Source organism: Schistocerca piceifrons, chromosome 3 (genome assembly GCF_021461385.2).
Source record: "Schistocerca piceifrons isolate TAMUIC-IGC-003096 chromosome 3, iqSchPice1.1, whole genome shotgun sequence".
Classification (NCBI taxonomy): domain Eukaryota; kingdom Metazoa; phylum Arthropoda; class Insecta; order Orthoptera; family Acrididae; genus Schistocerca; species Schistocerca piceifrons.
In genome coordinates, this window is record NC_060140.1 from 916350061 (window position 1) to 916374089 (window position 24029).

General features: G+C 44.7%; 1 protein-coding gene across 1 annotated transcript; it reads right to left on the bottom strand.

The window, feature by feature from the left end:
* Positions 1-652: 652 nt before the first annotated feature.
* LOC124788114 (cuticle protein 18.7-like) lies at positions 653-4917 on the bottom strand. The gene is made up of 2 exons (XM_047255238.1): positions 4824-4917; positions 653-1364 (listed from the first exon to the last, which is right to left on the bottom strand). The coding sequence occupies exons 1-2, from the start codon at positions 4833-4835 to the stop codon at positions 762-764; spliced, it is 615 nt and encodes a 204-aa protein (XP_047111194.1). The 5' UTR covers positions 4836-4917; the 3' UTR covers positions 653-761.
* Positions 4918-24029: the final 19112 nt, after the last annotated feature.

Sequence of the window (24029 nt, forward strand, 5' to 3'; positions counted from 1 at the left end):
CACGAGACTTCATACGTCCGCTGCGATTTAAATGCTGCTCCAACGCGATGTACGCGCTACGCCAGTGAAGTATTCCGCTGCACTTTGGAAAACGGGACTCTCTCTTTGTAACGGGCAATATGTGTGTGTGTGTGTGTATACCATCAGTTGAGCCTGTCGGAGGTCGATGGATCTGCGGACACAATGTGATGCCAACGGCCTGTAGGAGGTTGAGCTCTGGGGCAGAATAATTACGACACACGTTAGTTAATCGAAATATTTTTGTATGTAATGTTTAAGATCAATGTGTAGTGTCTCTGCTTTTAGTGTGGCCTTAGCTCGAGCAATGTGACCAAATTACGTCAATAAATAAGAATTTTTGAACAGCAAGTGAACATTTACTAGCGACATATTCGGCAGTGCTGTAAGTCTCCTCAAGTATCAGCAATAAGTAACCGAATTCGTTTCTGGATACAATTCACTAAATATTGGGGTACATGTCCAGCTCGTAGTGTCTTATAAGAAGAACCTGGATATCAAACTTATGTAAAAGTAACATAATTATTGAATTTGAACATACATACAGGAGGGAGAAGGGAACTGGTAGTATTACATCTGAATCTTGGCGTTCCTGCACATAAGATGCAAGGAAAGCAAATGAAGAAATATGAAGTATCTTTGTACACAGCAGTTTATTTAAATATCACAGCAAGTAGTCCAAAATGTTGTAGCCCAAATCTTCGACAGACACTTTTGCAGTTTGCCAAGATATTCGTGACAGTTCAAAGGATCAGGCCGTTTCGGGCCTTAGCCTCCAGGTGGGCGACGGCGTCGGCCACCTTGCCAGCAGCCACCTCAGGGGTGTCCAGAGGCACGCCGTTAGGGCCGATCACAATGTTGGCAGGTCCGTACGCGGCGTACCCAGGGTGGACGGCGGAGTAGGCCACGGCGGGGGCGGCAGCAGCATAGCGCAGGGCCGGGGCGGCGATGGCGTGGGCAGCGACGGTCCTGGCGTCGATGACAGCGGGGGCGGCGGCGGCGATGGCGGGGGCGGAGGCAATGATGGCGGCGCTGTTGACGATGGCGTCACGAGCGCGCGTCTCAGCCACGGCGTTCAGGTGGGCTGCCTTGGAGGCGGCCACCTCTGGGGTGTCCAGAGGGATGCCGTCGGCTCCGACGACGATGTTGGCAGGGCCGTAGGCGGCGTATCCGCCGTGGATGGGGGCGGCGACGACGGTGGGGGCAGCGCTGTAGGCCAGTGCAGGAGCAGGACCATAGGCCAGTGCGGGGGCGGCGGCGATAGCGGGGGCGGCGGCGATGGCGCGAGCGGCTCCCAGGTAGCCAGGCTTAGCGAGGGCCACGGCCAGGATGGCGCTCAGGACGACCTGGTAAACAACAATAATGAAGCTGACAATACTGAGGAGCTCCTCATTTTTGAATGGCGTTTCTCACTTCCGCTGACAGCTCATAGTTTCTATATACATTCTTCTATCCGGTGGCTCAGCATTTCTAGGCGCTTCAGTCCGGAACAGCGCGACAGCTACGGTCACAGGTCCGATTCCAGCCTTGGGCATGGATGTGTGTGATGTCCTTAGGTTAGTTAGGTTTAAGTAGTTCTAAGTTGTAGGGGACTGATGATCTCAGATGTTAAGTCCCATAGTACTCAGAGCCACTCGAACATTCTTCTATCTCCAACTTGTTCCAGTCCAAATGATCTTGACACATTAGTATCTGGCTGGTAGACTTTTTATGATTTAATTGTAACTGGGTTGTTAAGCATTGGTAAGAGCAGATATGCTCACTTAATTGCTACTTTATTTCACTGCATTTCAAGATCCATATCTAAAGATTCCAGAATAAAGCAGGAATCAGTAATTCCTCATGACATACATGTTCATGTCACAGTATAATCCTCCAGTTGAGGCCTGAACTCAGTTTTAGCTAAACGGCGAATTACTCAGTAGCATATACAGCTTTATAAACGGATTAAGGCTAGATCCCTTGGAGTCTCATATGCTTGGCGCCTCTTGAGGGCCAATTTTGACTAGATCATCAAATATTTAAGCTTTTGTACCATCACGATTAATCTTACTTTGGGATTAATTGTTTATGATTATATAGCAAAAATACTGCTACTGTAATGTCTTTTAAGCTCTACTATATATTTGGACTCTTAGACTTTCTTGGTGTCAAAAGGTATATTTTAGCACTGGAATCATCAGAGGTCTTCACAGTGTGCTGCGGCACCTTGTGAGAGCAGATCTTGTTGTAATGATGATGCACGGAAGTCGCAGTGTGGCCTTCTTTCCCCTCAGAAATTCCTAGCGGTGCCAGCCACAGTGGAAAAGTTTCCCCTAGAGAAATACTGAAATATTGAGTTCTTTGCTTGCCACGTGTCGGCAAAAATAAAGTTTTTAGCGTAAGGATATGGTGTATAACACATGACTGAAAGCTACATAGTTCAAAGTGAAATGATTTGACGAAACAGAAAACTTGTATATTGCGAATTAGTTTGCTCACATAAATACTTCTGGTGGAGTTTCAATCGTCCTCATAGCGAAAAGACCAACAATGACACCTCTCCTTAAGGACGAAGACGTCATTTCTTTCTTTTCTTTACGTCTGTTGTCGTTTTAGTATGCAGCAGTGCAGACCGACCAGTGATAGTTGCGCTGGTATTGGGGTGGTGTGTCGGCAGGGGCCCCACACCGCCAGACTTGAACCAAGCGACGACGATCTACCTGAGAAACGTCAACACGTGCTCTGTTGTAATACTCTGTTCTCTGAAATGAACTCAGCTTGGTTTGTTGGTGCCTGTTCAGTCGACTACTCTACTCTGAGCAACGAGTTGCTTTCCAAGATTTGTACGGTATTGTTACGCTGTTGGGTGAACTCCGTGTTCCATTCCTTCGTTCATTGCATCTTGTATTCGTGCAATAAACTGTAGTTGTTTCAAATTACACAACGACTGTCTTTGAAGCAGATGCGTCTTCCACCTTGGTATACAACGCTAAAAACTTCGAACAATAGATTTCTTGACTTTTTTTCCAAAAGTGGTTCAATGAGGAATATCGTTCGGTGGTTCCTCCTTCAAATCTTTTTACCAGCGTCAGTATGACAGGTATCTACGGGAGAAAAATTCAAGTGAAACTGATAAACACAGAAAATTCCCCAGGATCTAGAAGGGTATCTCTGGGGCTGTAAACAAAGTTTACAGAAGAACTTGCTCCTTTCTAGCAGCAGTTCAAATGGTTCAAATGGCTCTGAGCACTATGGGACTTAACTACTGAGGTCATTAGGCCCCTAGAACTTAGAACTACTTAAACTTAACTAACCTGAGGACATCACGCACATCCATGCCCGAGGCAGGATTCGAACCTGCGACCGTAGCGGTCACGCGGTTCCAAACTGACGCGCTTAGAACCGCACGGCCACACCGGCCGAGTCTAGCAGCAGTCTACTGTAGGTTGTTCGAGGACCGACACGTTCCAAGTAATAGGAAGAGAGCGCAGATCATTCCCATTTCAAGAAGATTCGTTGATCAGACACATAATTGTGCAGGCTTATATTGCTGATGTTATGTGTTGCAGGATTGTGAAATTTGTTTTCGTATTATGACAGTTACAGAGACCGAATGTCTTCGTACGAATCAATCATGGATTCTGAAACAACGATGGTTGAAAATCAGCTCGCTACTTTGGTCCATCAGTCTCACAAAGCAGTACATAGCGGTGCCATGGTTGATACCGATCTCCTTGAATTCCAGATGGCAGTTTGACACAGCCCCGCACCGCCGCGTACGATCGTACGGAATATTATTTAAGCGGTTCAGCGGTTCGATTGATTGAAGAGTTCGTAGTAAAGATAACACAGGATGTCATGTAAAAATAACTTCAGGCGTAGACGAATGGAGTGTTGTAGGCCATTACTTTCCACAAAACATGTGAACGACCGAGTGGATAACGTTGAAAGCTCCATCAGGATGCTGTTGCATACACAGAGATTGCAGCACTAAGAAACTGTAACGAAATACATAAAGTCCTGCAGAAGATCGATGCTTGGTACGAGGACTGGCGGCTGACACACAACACAAAGTAATTTTACGTACTCTGCCTGAACAGACACTAATATCGATTGTTGCATGATTGTATGCCTGCAGGACAATCAGTGAAAGCACTCACATTCATTGACTACCTAAGGGCATGCGCAAAGAGTGAAGTAAATTGGAACGCCCACATAAAACTAACTGCAAGTAAGGCAGTTGCCAGACAGATTCATAGGAAGAATCGTCAGGAAGTGTAGTCCACCCACACCACCCAGAGAAGAGGTACCTTACAAAACACTCTTTCGACCGATACTTGAGTACTGCTTGTCAGCCTGGGATTCATGCCAGATAGAACTGATAGAGGAAATAGACAAAAAAACAACGAAGAGCAGCGAGTTTCGTAAAAGGTGCATGTAGTAAGCGCGAAAGGGTCACAAAGATGATGCAGTGGCAGAAGCCACAAGAGAGAAGTTCTACTTCAAGGTGTGGATTACTATTGGGGTCGCAGGAGCGTGTGTTCGTAGAAATGACAGCTCACATATTGCTCCGTCTTACACGTATCTCGAGAAGAGACCATAAACACTAGGCTAGAGAGATTCGAACGCGTAAATATGCCGTAAGTTACAGTTTTACGAAAAGGACCCTCTGCCGTCGATAAGGTGGCTTGCGGAGTGTAGACGCAGAAGCAGATTTAGATGTGGGTGAAGTTCCACCCAACCACCTAAGCTATTGATATTTGCTGGAAGAAGTATGCTATGCGTGCGCCTGATTTAGCGATGAAGGGGGCGTGTCCACTTACCAGGACCTTCATGCTGCTGCTGGTGGTGGTGGTGGAGGTGGTGCGGCTGCTGAACTGTACCGGCGTGGTCAGCGCGCCCCGTATATATACGGAGAGGCACGGCGGCCGTGAGAGGCGTCCTTCGGGAAGGGCTACCGCTGACGCCTCGGCGACGGACTTCGGCCAGACCGCCGGCCCGGGTCGGACCGCCGGCTCCCCATTACGAGCAAGGGCGCCGGGTGGTGGGGGGGGGAGGGGCCGAAAGCTCGGCCGCGACGCCTCCGATCAGCCAGGAAAACCGAGCCGCAACACCTGCAGAGCAGCACAGAAAATGCGGCCAGGAAATACACCTGCAGCAGACTCTAATCCGTGCTACAAATTTAGCTATCCACATTTAGCAATACGTACATTATTACAGTTCATATCAACACACACTACAGTACAGGGTGATTCAAAAAGAATACCACAACTTTAGGAATTTAAAACTCTGCAACGACAAAAGGCAGAGCTAAGCACTATCTGTCGGCGAATTAAGGGAGCTATAAAGTTTCATTTAGTTGTACATTTGTTCGCCATTTCAGCCAATAAAGTTTTTGGTCCCTTTTTCTTCGAAGGTGCTACTGAAACTGGACTACAGTATCTGGAGATGATAGAGAATTGGCTGTTCCCTCAGCTCGAACAAGAAGCACAACAATTCATATTTCAGCAGGATGGAGCGCCACCACATTGGCACTTATCTGTCCGTAACTACCTGAACGTCAACTACCCGAGGCGATGGATCGGCCGCCAGGCAGCCCGTGACAGAGCACTTCATCACTGGCCTCCAAGAAGCCCTGATCTACCCCCTGCGATTTTTTCTTATGGGGGTATGTTAAGGATATGGTGTTTCGGCCACCTCTCCCAGCCACCATTGATGATTTGAAACGAGAAATAACAGCAGCTATCCAAACTGTTACGCCTGATATGCTACAGAGAGTGTGGAACGAGTTGGAGTATCGGGTTGATATTGCTCGTGTGTCTGGAGGGGGCCATATTGAACATCTCTGAACTTGTTTTTGAGTGAAAAAAAACCTTTTTAAATGCTCTTTGTAATGATGTATTAAAGAAGGTTATATTATGTTTCTTTCATTAAATACACATTTTTAAAGTTGTGGTACTCTTTTTGAATCACCCTGCATATTAGAAAACGTCGGATGTCAGTTATTTATGTATGTGTGTTCTGTGTGCAGTAAACTGAAGTGAGAAATGAATGAACGGAACAGCACTAGCTGATTACATTATTAAATAATTTCTTTTTAAAGCAGCATTGCGCACTAGAGGTAAACCAAATGAGGTAGCACTGTTTGAAACAGAATGGCCTTGTATTTGGGAGGGTGGTGGCTCCCGTCTTCGTGCTGCCATCCTGATTTAGGTTTTGTGTGGATTCCATAAATTAGTTGAGGCAAATGCTGGGGTGGCCGATTACGTACCCCACATTTGTCAAACTAGACCTGCAAAGAAGTAAATGTTTGCATATCTCAATTACGATATGTTTCTTGTTCTTAAATTGTAATAACTTGACAAGTAGAATATCCTTGTAAAAACGGTGTTAGTATGAATAAAGCTATTGCTAATACAAAGTATGTCAAGTGGATGATTAGTTTATTTCCAAGCGCTCTTGCAGTTAAAAGAAAAGCAAAAGTAATTTAATGGTTTGAACATCTCGGTTATATATTCTTTGCCCGCCCGGTTAGCCGCGCGGTCCAGAGCGCTGCTTCTCGAGCGGGAAGACGTGCCGGTCCAGGGCACGAATCCGCCCTGCGGATTAGTGCCGAGGTCCGGTGTGCCGGCCAACCTGTGGATGGTTTTTAAGGCGGTTTTCCGTCTGCCTCGGCGAATGCGGGTTGGTTTCCATTATTCCGCCAAAGTTACATTACGGCGGCGACTGCTGCGCAGACACGAGCCCGTACGCTTACACTATAATTACTCTACCACGCAAACATTTAGACGTTACCGGGGGGGTGGGGGGGGGGGGGTTCGCTGGGAACCGAACCTCACAATAACTCTGCGTTCGGTGTGGAGTGGCGGTGAGTGAGTGGACTGCTGTAGCCTGCTGTGGGTTGTGAACCACTGAGGGCTACGGCGGGGACGAAGCCTCTCCGTCGTTTCTAGGCCCTGACTTTCATACAATACAATACAATATATATTTCTTCCAGCTCAAATTTTCATCAATATTACTCCTTTTCATGTTTTACAACTGCTGTTGGTATTTTTTGTACGAAACTGAATATAGTGTGTCTTAGCCAAATTAAGGGAGGCCATTTTCAGAGAACCACTTGATAATCCTTGAAAAACATCATTTACAATTTCTTGGGTTGTGTTTGTCACCAATCTGATTTATTATGTCGTAGTCCCATATGCAAAAAATACCAATTCTGCTTGATCAAATTGCAGACGATTCATATGTAGAATAGAAATCAGTCCAAATGTTAAAGCTGTGGGACTCCGGGATTTCTCGACAGCAACTAAAATCTTTTCTCCTTCGAACATTATTTGAATTATTCAGCAGTACTTTTTAGATTCTGCTTGTTAAGTATGATTGAAACCAATTGCTTTAAGAGCATCATTTCTATAAATCTTACGGTTTTCGAACGTAAGAGAGTAACTTCTAGGTATTTTGCTGTTGTTACTGTGTCGACTGTTTTCGCCAATAACGTAATCGAATAGTAATGGATCTCTGTGCTTGGTTACGCACGGAACGGTAACTTCATTTCCGTTCAGGATTAAGTGCCAGGAGCTCTGCCGACCATCGATCCTCCACAAGTCTTCAGGTATTTCCCTGCAGGTCATCTGCTAGGATACCATCTTCCTGTAGACAACATCTTCTGCAAAAATCGCTGTGGAATTTCCAACGTTATGCACCAGATCACATACGTATTGTAAACAGTAATAGTCCCATACCCCTCCCTTGAGGTACTCCTGGCATTACATTTACATCTGTCCATTTCGTCATGTTAAAAATTACTTAATGAGTTCCATCTCTCAGAAACCTCCACATCCAGTCATTAACCTGGTAAAATATTCCGGAAGCTCTTATTTTGCTCAAAATGAGAATGAGGAACGGATATCGAATGCTGTCCGGAAGTCGAGGAACACTGTAGCAATCCAGGTTTCTTTGTCTACGGCCCTGTACATTTCATCCACGAACAGAGCAAGATGCATTTCGCAAGATCTCTTTTCACGGAATCCATGTAGGTTTTTATACAGGACATTGTATTGAAAAGGGGAATTCCTTCCACTTCTTTCCATTCGTTTGGTAGGCTTCGTTGTTCCATCAACTTACGGTGAACTGGAGCCAGAAGGAGAGCAAGCTCTTTCCCGTAACCTCTGTAGACACTCACAGTCATCTCATCTGGTCCAAATCTCTTTTCCCTATTGAGTGATTTCAGTTTAATTTCTATTCTGTGGTCCTTTAGCTCAATATCTGCCGTATCGGTGTACACGCGATGACTGAAAGGAGGTAACGTATTAACACCACCGCCATTGAAACAACTCCAGAACACTAGATTCAGTGTTTTGGATTTATCTCCGTCGTCTTCCTTTTCGGGGTACTTATGATCATCGAGAGGCTGAATAGATGACTTCGACATTATTACTGACTTTACGTGCCAACGGCCTTGCCGCAGTGGTAACACAGGTTCCCGTCAGATTACCGACGTTAAGTACTATCGGGCTGGGCTAGCACTTGGATGGGTGACCATCCGGTCTGCCGAGCGCTGTTGGCAAGCGGAGTGCACTCAGCCCTTGTGAGACAAACTGAGGAGCTACTTGATTGATAAGTAGCGGCTCCGGTCTCGTAAACTGACATACGGCCGGGTGAGCGGTTGCTGACCACACACACCCCCATATCCGCATCCAGTGCACGCGTGTGGGCCGAGGATGACACGGCGGCCGGTCGGTGCCGTTCGTCCTTCCAAGGCCTGTTTGGACGGTCTTTTTTTTTTTTTTTTAAGCTCTCACTTCGTTCCTTAGTATAATACTTTTAAACTTTTAAACTGCGCGTGGGCAGTCGACTACGTGGTGCAACGAAATGGAACCCTACCGCCTCCTGTTATTTCTGTACTCTACCATAAGAGCACCAACATGGTCCTGCTCTGTCATTCATGGTCATCTATCAGACACGGAAATTCAGTTCACATTGCGTTAAGAAACTAAGTCGGTGCCTAGATTATGCTTGACTGAATTCGACGAAAAGACCCAAAAATGTTTGGAAATGTTCTGGCAGCATCAAACGTTGAGGCCTGATACAATATGCATGTAAAATGACGCCAGGCACTTTATTTCGCAATAAATAACCGTTCTGTTGTGTCACGAAATATTGTTAAGCCGTATGGTATAAGATTAAACATTATTAAAAAAATACAGTAGATCAAGTATTGAGATGTTGGGAACTTGAAGAGTGAAATCTTTAGGGAAGAATGTAGTTAATATGTTGGAAATAATTTGAAACATTTAAGAAAAAATTAAATGAGCGTTTGACGTTATTGGCCGGGAGGCCCCTTACGGGGCAGATCCGGCCGCCTTGGTGCAGCTCTCACCACATTCGACGCCACATTGAGCGACCTGCGCGTCGGATGGGGATGAAATGATGATGAAGGCAACACAACACCCAGTCTCTGAGCGGAGAAAATCTCCGACCCAGCCGGGAATCGAACCCGGGCCCGTAGGACGGCAATCCGTCACGCTGACCACTTTTTTTTCATTTTGTTCGTTGTTGATCGCTGTGTTTGGTCGTTGCGGACGCCACATGACATTCGTTCAAGATCTTTTGTTGACCCTTCCACTCAGTTTTTCATTACAGAGGTCAACTGGCTCTCGGACCGAACACGCTGAGCTACCGTGCCAGCAGCACTCAGCTACTGGGGCAGAAAAACATGTAAGATGAAATGCGGAAGTCACTGGCGACTGGAATACCGTTAGAAATTCGATGTTGGAAGGATCACGAATAGAAATTGGAGAAGTGGAAAGAACAAGTAAAAAAGTAAGAGATGATAACAGGAAGTATGTCTTATAGAGACCGGGTTGTACGACCTCTACAATGGCAAGGAAAGCTAGCAGAGATACGTCAGGATGCAGTGCAGTTCGGCGTTGCTGCAGTCGTGTAGCGGCAGGTGCTGGATCGGAACAGCTCATGAAAACATTTCAATTTGTGTAAGTCTTTTATTCTTAATCAATTATAGTGGTGGAGTCGGAATTGGAGAGGCAGTCAACTGCCTCCGTGACAAAGGTCATCGAAGTGTGTACGGGTCAGCAATAGGCCGTCAGAAGGACGGTGAATGTGGTTTTCGCTCAGGCTAAGGAGGCTTATGGTTAGGTGGTGATCTCAGCCTAGCGCCGGCAGATGTTGAGCCAGTGACGGTGCCGATTCTGTGCCATGGCCGGACAGCACATGGCATGGCCCTTCTACTCTCTTCATGTGTACCATGGCAGGCGGTATAAATCTACGACCTACAACATGGACAGTGTCAGTTGCGAGTACCCCCAACTAGGCAAACAGTAACAGCATATAAATGCCCAGGGTGATAGATAGGGATACTGCTACCACTGGGCTGGTGCTGGCAGTGCTGCTGGGTCGTCCGACTCGAACCCAGGGTCACCAGGGTGGTGACCATCAGTAGATCGTGGTCATCCAGTGGGTGGCTTGACGGTACGAAACTTCCAAGTGAACAGTAATCAGATCCTGCTCAGGCAATGGCCTGCAGCTATTGGCAGAAAAGTCGGACTGTGGCAGCTTACTGGTTCATCTCTGACTGTGCGTGAATGTGGACCCCTTTCCGTGGCCAGCGACTGGTGTTGATGGCGTAACTGAGCATGACCGACACTAAGAATCTAAATTAGATGGTATTTATAGGAGACGGGTTGACTAGTGTTTCTCAAACAGCAGCACTCCTGGTGTCTAAGCCATAACAGAATGTAGCTACCGAAGGTAATCTGGGAAATCATGAAATCATTTGCTCTGGCTTTCCTGTCTTAACAGCCTCTCGAGAAGCCCTGTCGGTGTTGTAATGAGCCACAACTCCGACTTGCAGCGTCCTGAATATTTCTTCTTGTATACGGGACACGTGGTCTTGTCCCATGGCGCCTGTACTAACCTCCTTATGACGTCGTTCTGCCGAACAGACACCGCAGCAGTGCGCTTCGCAAAGTGAAACCATCGTGCAGCAGTTGGATAAAATTGATGAGCGGAGGAAATGAAAATACGACATTTCGGAAGAAGGCAGAAGAGAATATACAGCACCGGTCTCTTACTCGCAGTCTACAACGCCCGTTGTTCATACGTCTGGGTCCTTTGGCTACACCGGGGGTGTATAAAATTCCTTGTAATTGTGGACAGGTTTATATCGGTACCACAAAGAGAAGCGTTAACACCCATCTTGTTGAACATAACAGGAATTGCAGCCTGGGTCACACGGATAAATCGTCTGCAGCAGAATGTGTTTACCAGGAAGGTAGCCATGAAATAAAATTCTGCTAGACGAGCGTCTTATCTAAATCCTCGCATTACTATGCGCACACATATAGAGAGGCTATCGAGATTGATAAACATCGTAATAATTTTAGCAGGAAAGAGGAAGGTGTTAAACTAGACAAAATTTTGGTATCAGCGTTGCGCCGGAAGCGTGATGATCGATTACTTTCAATCGAGAATGTTGGCATTACCGGAGACAGTCTCACAGCTGACGCCACGTGATGGACAGTGGCGACCTGTGTACTGCCTATACTAGGTGCATTCAAGTTCTAAGGCCTCCGATTTTTTTTCTCCGGACTGGAAAGAGATAGAAACATGCGCATTGTTTTAAAATGAGGCCGCGTTCATTGTCAATACGTCCCAGAGATGGCAGCACCGTACGACGGATGGAATTTTACCGACAGCGGCGAGAATGAGAACTGTTTTAAATACTTAAAATGGCGACGTTTTCCTTACTTGAACAGCGTGCAATCATTCGTTTTCTGAATTTGCGTGATGTGAAACCAAATGAAATTCATCGACAGTTGAAGGAGACATGTGGTGATGGAGTTATGGATGTGTCGAAAGTGCGGTCGTGGGTGCGACAGTTTAATGAAGGTAGAACATCGTGTGACAACAAACCGAAACAACCTCGGGCTCACACAAGCCGGTCTGACGACATGATCGAGAAAGTGGAGAGAATTGTTTTGGGGGATCGCCGAATGACTGTTGAACAGATCGCCTCCAGAGTTGGCATTTCTGTGGGTTCTGTGCACACAATCCTGAATGACGACCTGAAAATGCGAAAAGTGTCATCCAGGTGGGTGCCACGAATGCTGACGGACGACCACACGGCTGCCCGTGTGGCATGTTGCCAAACAATGTTGACGCGCAACGACAGCGTGAATGGGACTTTCTTTTCGTCGGTTGTGACAATGGATGAGACGTGGATGCCATTTTTCAATCCAGAAACAAAGCGCCAGTCAGCCCAATGGAAGCACACAGATTCACCGCCACCAAAAAAATTTCGGGTAACCGCCAGTGCTGAAAAAATGATGGTGTCCATGTTCTGGGACAGCGAGGGCGTAATCCTTACCCATTGCGTTCCAAAGGGCACTACGGTAACAGGTGCATCCTACGAAAATGTTTTGAAGAACAAATTCCTTCCTCCACTTCAACAAAAACGTCCGGGAAGGGCTGCACGTGTGCTGTTTCACCAAGACAACGCACCCGCACATCGAGCTAACGTTACGCAACAGTTTATTCGTGATAACAACTTTGAAGTGATTTCTCATGCTCCCTACTCGCCTGACCTGGCTCCTAGTGACTTTTGGCTTTTTCCAACAATGAAAGACACTCTCCGTGGCCGCACATTCACCAGCCGTGCTGCTATTGCCTCAGCGATTTTCCAGTGGTCAAAATAGACTCCTAAAGAAGCCTTCGCCGCTGCCATGGAATCATGGCGTCAGCGTTGTGAAAAATGTGTGCGTCTGCAGGGCGATTACGTCGAGAAGTAACGCCAGTTTCATCGATTTCGGGTGAGTAGTTAATTAGAAAAGAAATCGGAGGCCTTAGAACTTGAATGCACCTCGTATAATCAGCGCTTTCTCGAGTTCTCTTTGCAGTTCGCCGCTTTACCTCGAAAGATGTCTCCCGCAGTCGGAGACGAAACGTCAGGGGAGAGTTTTATACATCGACCACGGCCTATCAGCCCGGAAGTTTTAAATGAAGCGAAGATGTGACAGACATAACATTGCAATCAGCAGTTTCTTCCACATCGTGTATTCCAGTGTGGAGTTGGAGTTTGTTGAGCATCTCCGCAACTCTTTCGTGCCGACTACACGGCCCCGTGAAGAAACACGCCGCTCTTCGTTGGATTTTCTCTATTTCTTCTAGCCTTTCTGGTATGAATCCCAGATAGATGAACAGTATTCCATAATGGGTTGAACAAGCGCATTATAAGCCACTTCCTTCGTGGATGAGTTACATTTCCTTAAGATGCTTCCTGTGAATCTGAGTCCGGTACCTGATTTTCTCACTATTTGTTTTATACGATCATTCCACTTAAGGTCGCTCCGCATAGTTATTCCCAGATATTTTACGGACGGTAATGTTTCCAGCGGTTTGTCATCAATAGTGCAACGATACAGTAGCGAATTTCTGTTCCTATATATGTGCAATATGTTACATTTATTTGCGTTCAGGTTCAACTGCCAGGATCTGCACCATTCATCAGTTCTTTGGAGGCTGCAAATCGTTGCTACTTTTTGTTAACAACCACGCCATCAGCGAACAGCCTTAGTGACCATCCGACGCTTCATACTACATCATTTGTGTATATTGTAAACAGTAAGAGTCCTGTCACACTTCCTTCGGATACACCGAAAATTACCTTTATATCTGTCGATTTTGTTCCGTTAAGAGCAACGTGTTGAGTTCTGTCTTCAAGGAAGTATTGAATCCAGCCACACATTTGCCCCGATACTCGACGAGATCGTATTTTTTTCACTAAACGGCAATGCAGTACACTGACAAATGCCTTCCTAAAGCGAAAGAACGCGGTATCAACCTGAGCGCCATTATTTAAGGCAGTGTGGATCCCATGGAGGAGCCGAGCGAGATGAATTTCGCAAGATTTCTGTTTGCAGGATCCATGTTGATTTTTATAGAGGAGATTTTCCTTCTCCAAGAACGTCATAACTCTTGAGCATAAAACATATTCAATAAATCTACAACAGATTGACGTCATGAATGTAGGTCTGTAACTGTGTGCATCTGCCCTGCGGCTCTTCTTAAAAACGAGAATGACCTGCGCTTTCTTCCAGTCGATAGGTAACCTTCGTTGCTCAAGATATCTACGATAAATTACTGCTAAAAGGGGAGCAAGTTCTTCCACATAATCTTTTTAGAATCTTATAGGTGTCTGATGTGGTCCTGACAACTTTCCACTATAAAGCTATTGTAGTTTTTTTCTGTGATAGGTTATCTCAATATAAGCTATTTTGACGATCGTACGACGATTGAAAGGAGGGACCGTGTTACGATCTCCCGCAGTGAAACAAATTTGGAAGAATGAATTCATTATTTAGGTCTTCTCTCTGTCACCCTCCGTTTCTGTGCCAGTATGGTCAGTGAGTGAATTAATAGACGATTTGGACCCACTTACTGAATTTACGTACGACCAAAACCTCTTAGGTGTTTTACTCAGATCGATTGACAACGTTTTAGTTTCAAAGCCATTGAACGCTTCTCTCATTGCTCTCCTTAAGCTCATTTCCGTTTCTTTCAGCTTCTGTTTGTCAGCTAGGTTTTTACTTCGCTTGAATCTGAGGTGAAGTTCTCTTTGTTTACGTAACAATTTTATGGCACGTCTGTTATACCATGGTGAGTCTTTCCCATCCCTTAAGACCTTGCACGATTCCTTTGAATTTTTTTCCATTTGTTTTCCACATCCTCGTCCTCATCACCGAATATTTAATGCTGATTGCTCAGATACTCTGAAGTTTGTATCCTGTCACTGTTTCTAAGTAAAAATAACTTCCTACCATTCTTAACATTCTTTCTTAGATCCGTTGTCAGAGATGCTATCACAGCCTTATGATCACTGATACACTCCTCTACGTTAAGTGATTCGACATATCCAGGTATGTTTGTTGCCAGGAGGTCTAAGACGTTCCCCTCTCGACTTGGTTCTCTATCTGCTAAAAATAATTTTCGAACAAGACATCCAGAACAGTGCCACACAAATCTCTGTGTCTGGCACCAGTTTTGATACCATGACAATCCCAATCTATACCTGGTAAGTTGAAGACACCGCCTATTACAACGGCATGATCCGGAAAATTACTGACGATATTCTGCAAGTTCTGCCTGAAGCGCTCTGCCACTAGAGCTCCTGACCCAGGCGGTCTATAAACGCATCAGTTACCATATTTGGCCGAAATTTGATACTTAACGTCATCCAGATTAATTCACAATCGGAATCCGTGATAACCTCGCTAGATTTTATAAAATTCTTTACTGCAATAAACACCCCGCCAACAATGGCGACTAACCTATCTTTACGATAAATATTCCAATCTGAACTTAGAATTTCGTTGTCATTAATGTCCGGTTTCAACCTACTTTCTGTTCCTAATACTCTCTGTCCTTTATAACCTCCGGTAAGTGATACTAATTCTGGGGACATTTCTTGGATGCTCCTGCAGTTTACCAAAATAGTATTAACCCTTTCTGTCTCTAATTTGTGACGACGAACGTTCTCTGAGAACATTGGGTCAAATTTTTCTGACAAATCATCTTTGATCCCAAGGCAGTATTTCTCTACTCTAAAAAGGTCCCACGCGCACGCCACACGTATACTGCTATCCTAATAACCGCTTCTTGCGTGTAGTGCACGCCAGACGTATTAAGGGGATCTCTGCAATTCTATACTCGATATCTGAGGTCAACAAATTTCCATCCAATACCGTCGCTGAGTCGTCTGAGCCCCTGGTTTAGACCTTCCACTGTACTCGCAACCGAAGGACTCCGATCAACTCTGGGAACGACGTACAAATAGACAGCTTAGCCTGCTTCCCACGTGCCATCCTAATAGCCATGGACCACCCGCAGAAAGGAGCCGGGGAATCCCTCAGAACCAAGCAGAAGGCGTCATTCGCGCCAACATGTGCCACTATATGCAGCCGGTTTCACCCAGAGTGCTCGATAGCTGCCGGCAGGGCCTCTACCACATCCGGGCGAGACTCCCTGGCAGACATACCGAGTGCATGCGGCATTCTTCATGCCTTGCCTATTTCCCTGAGGGTCTCCATCACCCGCCTAACAGTGGAGCTCCCAATGACAAGCTTACCCACCCTCTGCACTTGTCTGGATTGCCGCTGGCCCAATAGGAGAGGCATCTCGTGCTGGCACACAGTTATCTTCAACACTGGGTAGCACTTCGTACTTGCTGCTAACGCGTAGCAAGGCACCCGCGTGATCTGCTCCCTCTTTCGCCTTCCGTCCAGTCACCACTGTCTGCCACCCAATCTCGAGAGAGGACGGGACGGTCAGATGTTGCGAACAAAAGGTGGAACGACATCCGGGCACGAGGGTATTCCAAAGCCACCGAAGGTGTCGCAGGTCTTGTCCACGGCGGTCCTATGCCGCCGCAACTTTGAACATTTGCCAGAAGCAAGTCGACGGTAGCCAACGCTGCTTCCTTCTGTTTACTGACAGCAGTCAATTATTCTTGTGCCCGCTCATAAGAAGCACAGTTCGTAGCCATATCGTAGAGTGTAAAAATAGATATAAGATCTCAAATGGCGCTCCGGCCGCGGTGGTCTAGCGGTTCTCGGCACTCACTCCGGAGCCGCGCGACTGCTTCGGTGGCAGGTTCGAATCCTGCCTCGGGCATGGATGTGTGTGATGTCCTTAGGTTAGTTAGGTTTAAGTAGTTCTAAGTTCTAGGGGACTGATGACCATAGATGTTAAGTCCCATAGTGCTCAGAGCCATTTTAACCATCAAATGGCGCTACTGAGCTTGGAATGTACGCAACATGTTACGAGGAGAATAAAAAAAAAACACTAAACACTGCACTGCAGATTTCTCGCTATGCCCTGAGACTGCAAACTCTTAAAAAGAAACAAATTTCTCTACTGTAGTGGATGTCTCTCCAGTTACCTATCCCTAGAAACAGTGCTTACCAGAAAGCTACCGCACGAGATAAGTATGCAAACTAGAATGCACTGGTCTAAACTATATGCTATGTATCAGCATGAGATTTAAACTTAGTGACGTGACGTGGCGGTCTGACGGCGGAAAGATTACACAAGAACATGCACGTAAAAACAAAGACTTACAGTAATTCTCTAACTACTAGTCTACACAGTAAAATACACAGGTACAGTTCACTGCCTTACAGAAGCACGTTAAGAAACCAGAAACTAGATTACTATGTATCGGTCAAATGCTACTGTTGCTGCTGCTGCCGCTGCTGGCGCGTCGGCACGGCTCAGCGTCTGTCAGTACGCTGGGAATAAGAGAGGAGAATGGCAACTGAGTTCTGCAATAAATTTCAGATGGTAATAGGGAATATTCTGGTAAATAATCACAAGAGGAGGAAGTATACTTAAAAGACCAGAAAAAACAGGAAGATTTCAATTGGATGATATCTTGGTTCTACAGAGATTCCGAAATCAGATATTGGATTGTAAGGTGTACCCAAGTGTAGATATAGACTCAAAACACAATTTAGCAATGGCGAAGAGCAGCCTGAAATTTAAAACCGGAATCACTGTGTAATTTAATAGAATACTGAAGTACTGAAGAATGATAATATGAAGGGCTTATTTCAATAGTGGTACAAGTCCATTACCTCCACTTTTCTGTCTACAATGCTTTTGACACTAATGGTCCAAACAAACAGAAAGAAAGGTATATCTCTAGCAAAAATCCATATGCTTGAATATTTCTGGTATCTCAACTGCAGATTTTTCAGCGCTCATTTAACTTTAGGACTCTGTATCTCAGAATGAACAAAAGTGCACTTGTACCACTACTGAAATAAGCCCTTCATATCCATTTGAAATTCGCGAAGTTTGTCGACACTACAATAAGCAATACCAGCGTAGGTACTTCACCTGAAGGAGGAGTGGACATCTTTGGAAAGGACAATCACAGATGTCGGACAGGCAAGTTAACTCTGAAGGCACCTTGTGAAGGAAGAAAACCGTATTTCAACAGTTCATCGGAAGAAGGAAGTCCAAAAATATGCAGGGGAAGACAGGAGGACAGCAACATGAATAGGAGGTATAGAGCAGCCAAGTCGAAATGAGTGAGGGAAAGATGTGAAGAAATTTGAAAAGAAGTAATCAGTGGGAGGCATACCGTTAAGTCAAAACAACCTTCGGCGAAATTAAATGAAAGGATGATAACTGTGGTATCACGTATCGATACCACTCCACGGGCGTCTTACAGTTAGCGACGGCAATACAAGTTTCCGTCAGACGCCGACAGCAGTCGTGTGGGACCTGGCGGACCCAATGGTGCGCGCTCACTGGCAATGGCTCCAGCGGCTCCGGACTACCAGCGCCAATTGCCGCCATGATAGAGTGGTACGCAGCCACTGTCACTTGGAGCCAGTTTGCCACATGACGCTACACAGGCACCGCCTAGTCACGGCTCGAACACAGTCGTCCGTGCTATGGTTCAGAGAGCCTCATATTTATTGCTATTTTTTTGGCTGTGTTCTACTTCTTGCTGGTTTGTCTGTAATGAGTCTTCATACGCTTTGATAAACACAAGTTAAGTAAGCCTTCTGCTTACTGATCTAACTTGTTTGCCAATCATTTCTGCTGCTGTCCAGATATCCTCCGACGACAGATGCTTCACTACTCTGTAGCCCACCTCTCCTTAGCAGCGTGTACGAAGGCTAAAAATGGTTCAAATGGCTCTGAGCACTATGTGACTTAACTTCTAAGGTCATCAGTCGCCTAGAACTTAGAACTAGTTAAACCTAACTAACCTAAGGACATCACACACATCCATGCCCGAGGCAGGATTCGAACCTGCGACCGTAGCGGTCACGCGGTTCCAGACTGTAGCGCCTTTAACCGCTTGGCCACCACGGCCGACGTGTACGAAGGGCAATGGGAATGTCACTATAAAACAAGGAGGATAGAGCTGATTGGTGAGAAGAGCACAGTGAAAGGTTCTCTGAGGGGGAGGATTCGTTTGATGACATGATGGAAGAAGAAATTGTAGTCAATAGTGAAGACATATGGGATCCACTATTACAGACAGAATTTAAAAGAGCTGTGGACGACTTGAGATCAAATACTGGAGAAGGGATACATAACATTCCATCGGGATTTCTAAAATCGTTGGGGGAAGTAGCATTAAAATGACTATTCAAGTATGTATGTACAACCTGTGAGACTGGCCACATACCATCCGACTTTTGGACAAATATCATCCACAAAATTCAAAAATAGCATCCACACAATCCCGAATATATCATGGGCAGATAAGTGCGAGAGTCATCGCACAATCAGCTTAACAGTTCATGCGTCAAAGCTGCTGACAAGAATAATATACAGAAGAACAGAAAAGAAAAGTGAAGATCCACTAAATGACAAACAATTCGGCTTTAGGAAAGTTAAAGGCACCAGATAGCTAGCTCCTACATTACGCTTGGTAATGGAAGCAAGAGTGAAGAAAACTCAAGACATGCCCATAAGATTTGTCAACCTAGAAGCAGTGTTTCACAACGTAAAATAGCGCAAGCTGTTCGAAACAACGGAAAAACATAGGAGTAACCTATTGGGAAAGACGGGTATTACACAATATGTACGAGAACCAAGAGGAATCAATAAGACTGGACGACCAAGAAAGAAGTGTTTGTGTTGAAAACAGTGTAAGCTGGAATGCTATAGTCCCTACTGTTGAGGCTGTACATCGAAGAGGTAATACAGGAAATAAAAGACTGCTTCAAGAGCGCGATTAAAATTCAGAGTAAAAGGATATCGATGATGGGATTTGCTGATGGCAAGTGAAATCTAAGAAGCATTACAGGATCTCTTGAATGGAATGAACAGTCTAATGAATACAAAATATGGATTACAGTAAACTGGAGAAAGGCAAAATTAATGAGAAGTAGCAGGAATGACTTCCCCCATGAACCATGGACCTTGCCGTTGGTGGGGAGGCTTGCGTGCCTCAGCGATACAGATGGCCGTACCGTAGGTGCAACCACAACGGAGGGGTATCTGTTGAGAGGCCAGACAAACATGGGGTTCCTGAAGAGGGGCAGCAGCCTTTTCAGTAGTTGCAGGGGCAACAGTCTGGATGATTGACTGATCTGGCCTTGTAACATTAACCAAAACGGCCTTGCTGTGCTGGTACTGTGAACGGCTGAAAGCAAGGGGAAACTACAGCCGTAATTTTTCCCGAGGACATGCAGCTTTACTGTATGATTAAATGATGATGGCGTCCTCTTGGGTAAAATATTCCGGAGGTAAAATAGTCCCCCATTCGGATCTCCGGGCGGGGACTACTCAAGAGGATGTCGTTATCAGAAGAAAGAAAACTGGCATTCTACGGATCGGAGCGTGGAATGTCAGATCCCTTAATCGGGCAGGTCGGTTAGAAAATTTAAAAAGGGAAATGGATAGGTTAAAGTTAGATATAGTGGGAATTAGTGAAGTTCGGTGGCAGGAGGAACAAGACTTTTGGTCAGGTGATTACAGGGTTATAAATACGAAATCAAATAGGGGTAATGCAGGAGTAGGTTTAATAATGAATAAAAAAATAGGAGTGCGGGTTAGCTACTACAAACAGCATAGTGAACGCATTATTGTGGCCAAGATAGACACAAAGCCCATGCCTACCACAGTAGTACAAGTTTATATGCCAACTAGCTCTGCAGATGATGAAGAAATTGATGAAATATGTGACGAGATAAAAGAAATTATTCAGGTAGTGAAGGGAGACGAAAATTTAATAGTCATGGGCGACTGGAATTCGTCAGTAGGAAAAGAGAGAGAAGGAAACATAGTAGGTGAATATGGATTGGGGGGAAGAAATGAAAGAGGAAGCCGCCTTGTAGAATTTTGCACAGAGCATAACTTAATCATAGCTAACACTTGGTTCAAGAATCATAAAAGAAGGTTGTATACCTGGAAGAATCCTGGAGATACTAAAAGGTATCAGATAGATTATATAATGGTAAGACAGAGATTTAGGAACCAGGTTTTAAATTGTAAGACATTTCCAGGGGCAGATGTGGATTCTGACCACAATCTATTGGTTATGTACTGCAGATTGAAACTGAAGAAACTGCAAAAAGGTGGGAATTTAAGGAGATGGGACCTGGATAAACTGAAAGAACCAGAGGTTGTAGAGAGTTTCAGGGAGAGCATAAGGGAACAATTGACAGGAATGGGGGAAAGAAATACAGTAGAAGAAGAATGGGTAGCTCTGAGGGATGAAGTAGTGAAGGCAGCAGAGGATCAAGTAGGTAAAAAGACAAGGGCTAATAGAAATCCTTGGGTAACAGAAGAAATATTGAATTTAATTGATGAAAGGAGAAAATATAAAAATGCAGTAAATGAAGCAGGCAAAAGGGAATACAAACGTCTCAAAAATGAGATCGACAGAAAGTGCAAAATGGCTGAGCAGGGACGGCTAGAGGACAAATGTAAGGATGTAGAGGCTTGTCTCACTAGGGGTAAGATAGATACTGCCTACAGGAAAATTAAAGAGACCTTTGGAGAGAAGAGAACCACTTGTATGAATATCAAGAGCTCAGATGGCAACCCAGTTCTAAGCAAAGAAGGGAAGGCAGAAAGGTGGAAGGAGTATATCGAGGGTTAATACAAGGGCGATGTACTTGAGGACAATATTATGGAAATGGAAGAGGATGTAGATGAAGATGAAATGGGAGATTAGATACTGCCTGAAGAGTTTGACAGAGCACTGAAAGACCTGAGTCGAAACAAGGCCCCGGGAGTAGACAACATTCCATTAGAACTACTGATGGCCTTGGGAGAGCCAGTCATGACTAAACTCTACCATCTGGTGAGCAAGATGTAAGAGACAGGCGAAATACCCACAGACTTCAAGAAGAATATAATAATTCCAATACCAAAGAAAGCAGGTGTTGACAGATATGAAAATTACCGAACTATCAGTTAATAAGTCACAGCTGCAAAATACTAACGCGAATTCTTTATAGACGAATTGAAAAACTGGTAGAAGCGGACCTCGGGGAAGATCAGTTTGGATTCCGTAGAAATGTTGGAACACGTGAGGCAATACTAACCTTACGACTTATCTTAGAAGAAAGATTAAGAAAAGGCAAACCTACGTTTCTAGCATTTATAGACTTAGAGAAAGCTTTTGACAACTTTAACTGGAATACTCTCTTTCAAATTCTGAAGGTGGCAGGGGTAAAATACAGGGAGCGAAAGGCTATTTACAATTTGTACAGAAACCAGATGGCAGTTATAAGAGTCGAGGGGCATGAAAGGGAAGCAGTGGTTGGGAAAGGAGTGAGACAGGGTTGTAGCCTCTCCCCGATGTTATTCAATCTGTATATTGAGCAAGCAGTAAAGGAAACAAAAGAAAAATTCGGAGTAGGTATTAAAATTCATGGAGAAGAAGTAAAAACTGTGAGGTTCGCCGATGACATTGTAATTCTGTCAGAGACAGCAAAGGACTTGGAAGAGCAGTTTAACGGAATGGACAGTGTCTTGAAAGGAGGATATAAGATGAACATCAAAAAAAGCAAAACGAGGATAATGGAATGTAGTCAAATTAAATCGGGTGATGCTGAGGGGATTAGATTAGGAAATGAGACACTTAAAGTAGTAACGGAGTTTTGCTATTTAGGGAGTAAAATAACTGATGATGGTCGAAGTAGAGAGGATATAAAATGTAGACTGGCAATGGCAAGGAAATCGTTTCTGAAGAAGAGAAATTTGTTAACATCGAGTATAGATTTAAGTGTCAGGAAGTCGTTTCCGAAAGTATTTGTATGGAGTGTAGCCATGTATGGAAGTGAAACATGGACGATAACCAGTTTGGACAAGAAGAGAATAGAAGCTTTCGAAACGTGGTGCTACAGAAGAATGCTGAAGATAAGGTGGGTAGATCACGTAACTAATGAGGAGGTATTGAATAGGATTGGGGAGAAGAGAAGTTTGTGGCACAACTTGACTAGAAGAAGGGATCGGTTGGTAGGACATGTTTTGAGGCATCAAGGGATCACAAATTTAGTATTGGAGGGCAGCGTGGAGGGTAAAAATCGTAGAGGGAGACCAAGAGATCAATACACTAAGCAGATTCAGAAGGATGTAGGTTGCAGTAGGTACTGGGAGATGAAGAAGCTTGCACAGGATAGAGTAGCATGGAGAGCTGCATCAAACCAGTCTCAGGACTGAAGACCACAACAACAACAGGAATGAGAACAGCAAGAAGCCTAACATCAAAACTGGTGATTCCTAGAGACGAAGTAAAGATATTCCGCTACCTTAGAAAGCAAAATAATTCTGGACGGATGTAGCAAGTAGTACGTAAAAAACAGACTAACACAGGTAAAGAGGGAATTCCTGACGACCAACGAATGAAATCACTCTTTTGGGTACTATCAAACTTACTTTTAAGTCTAGATATATCATCTGGAAATGCGGCTTGCTTAAGCTTTTGCTTATCCCATAATCCTCATATCCAATTTATGACAATCGTTCATTACAGAATTGTCAGAAAATCAAGTAAGAAACAAACTGCACAGGGTATTTACTTCATACGCTGTATTTAACCCATATCTCAGGATTCGCCTAAGCAGTTTCTGTGAACATTCCATAGTACAGTGTCATTCTCAATGTGAATAAAGCTTTCATCGGCTCTTCATTTACAAAACATGTTTTGTGACAAATTATTCCTAGTGTATATTTTTCCTTTCGTCGTTTTCCTTTGTTTAATGTCTTCTGTCATATCTGAATTATACACATTTGTATGTACCCTGAGGTGACAAAAGCGATATGAAAATATATAGATTGCACTGTAGGAAATACTGAAACTAGACACAAGTTTTTTTTAAATGATTTTGTTCTACCATTATTATTTTCGGACCGGGGCCTATCGTCAGATGGTAGCGATGACTTCTTTGCAAGTTTTACGTTTCGGTCTTAAAATGTAACAAAGCTTTTGTGATGCACAGTTTACAAAAGATTTTACAATTGCGTCCTAAAATATA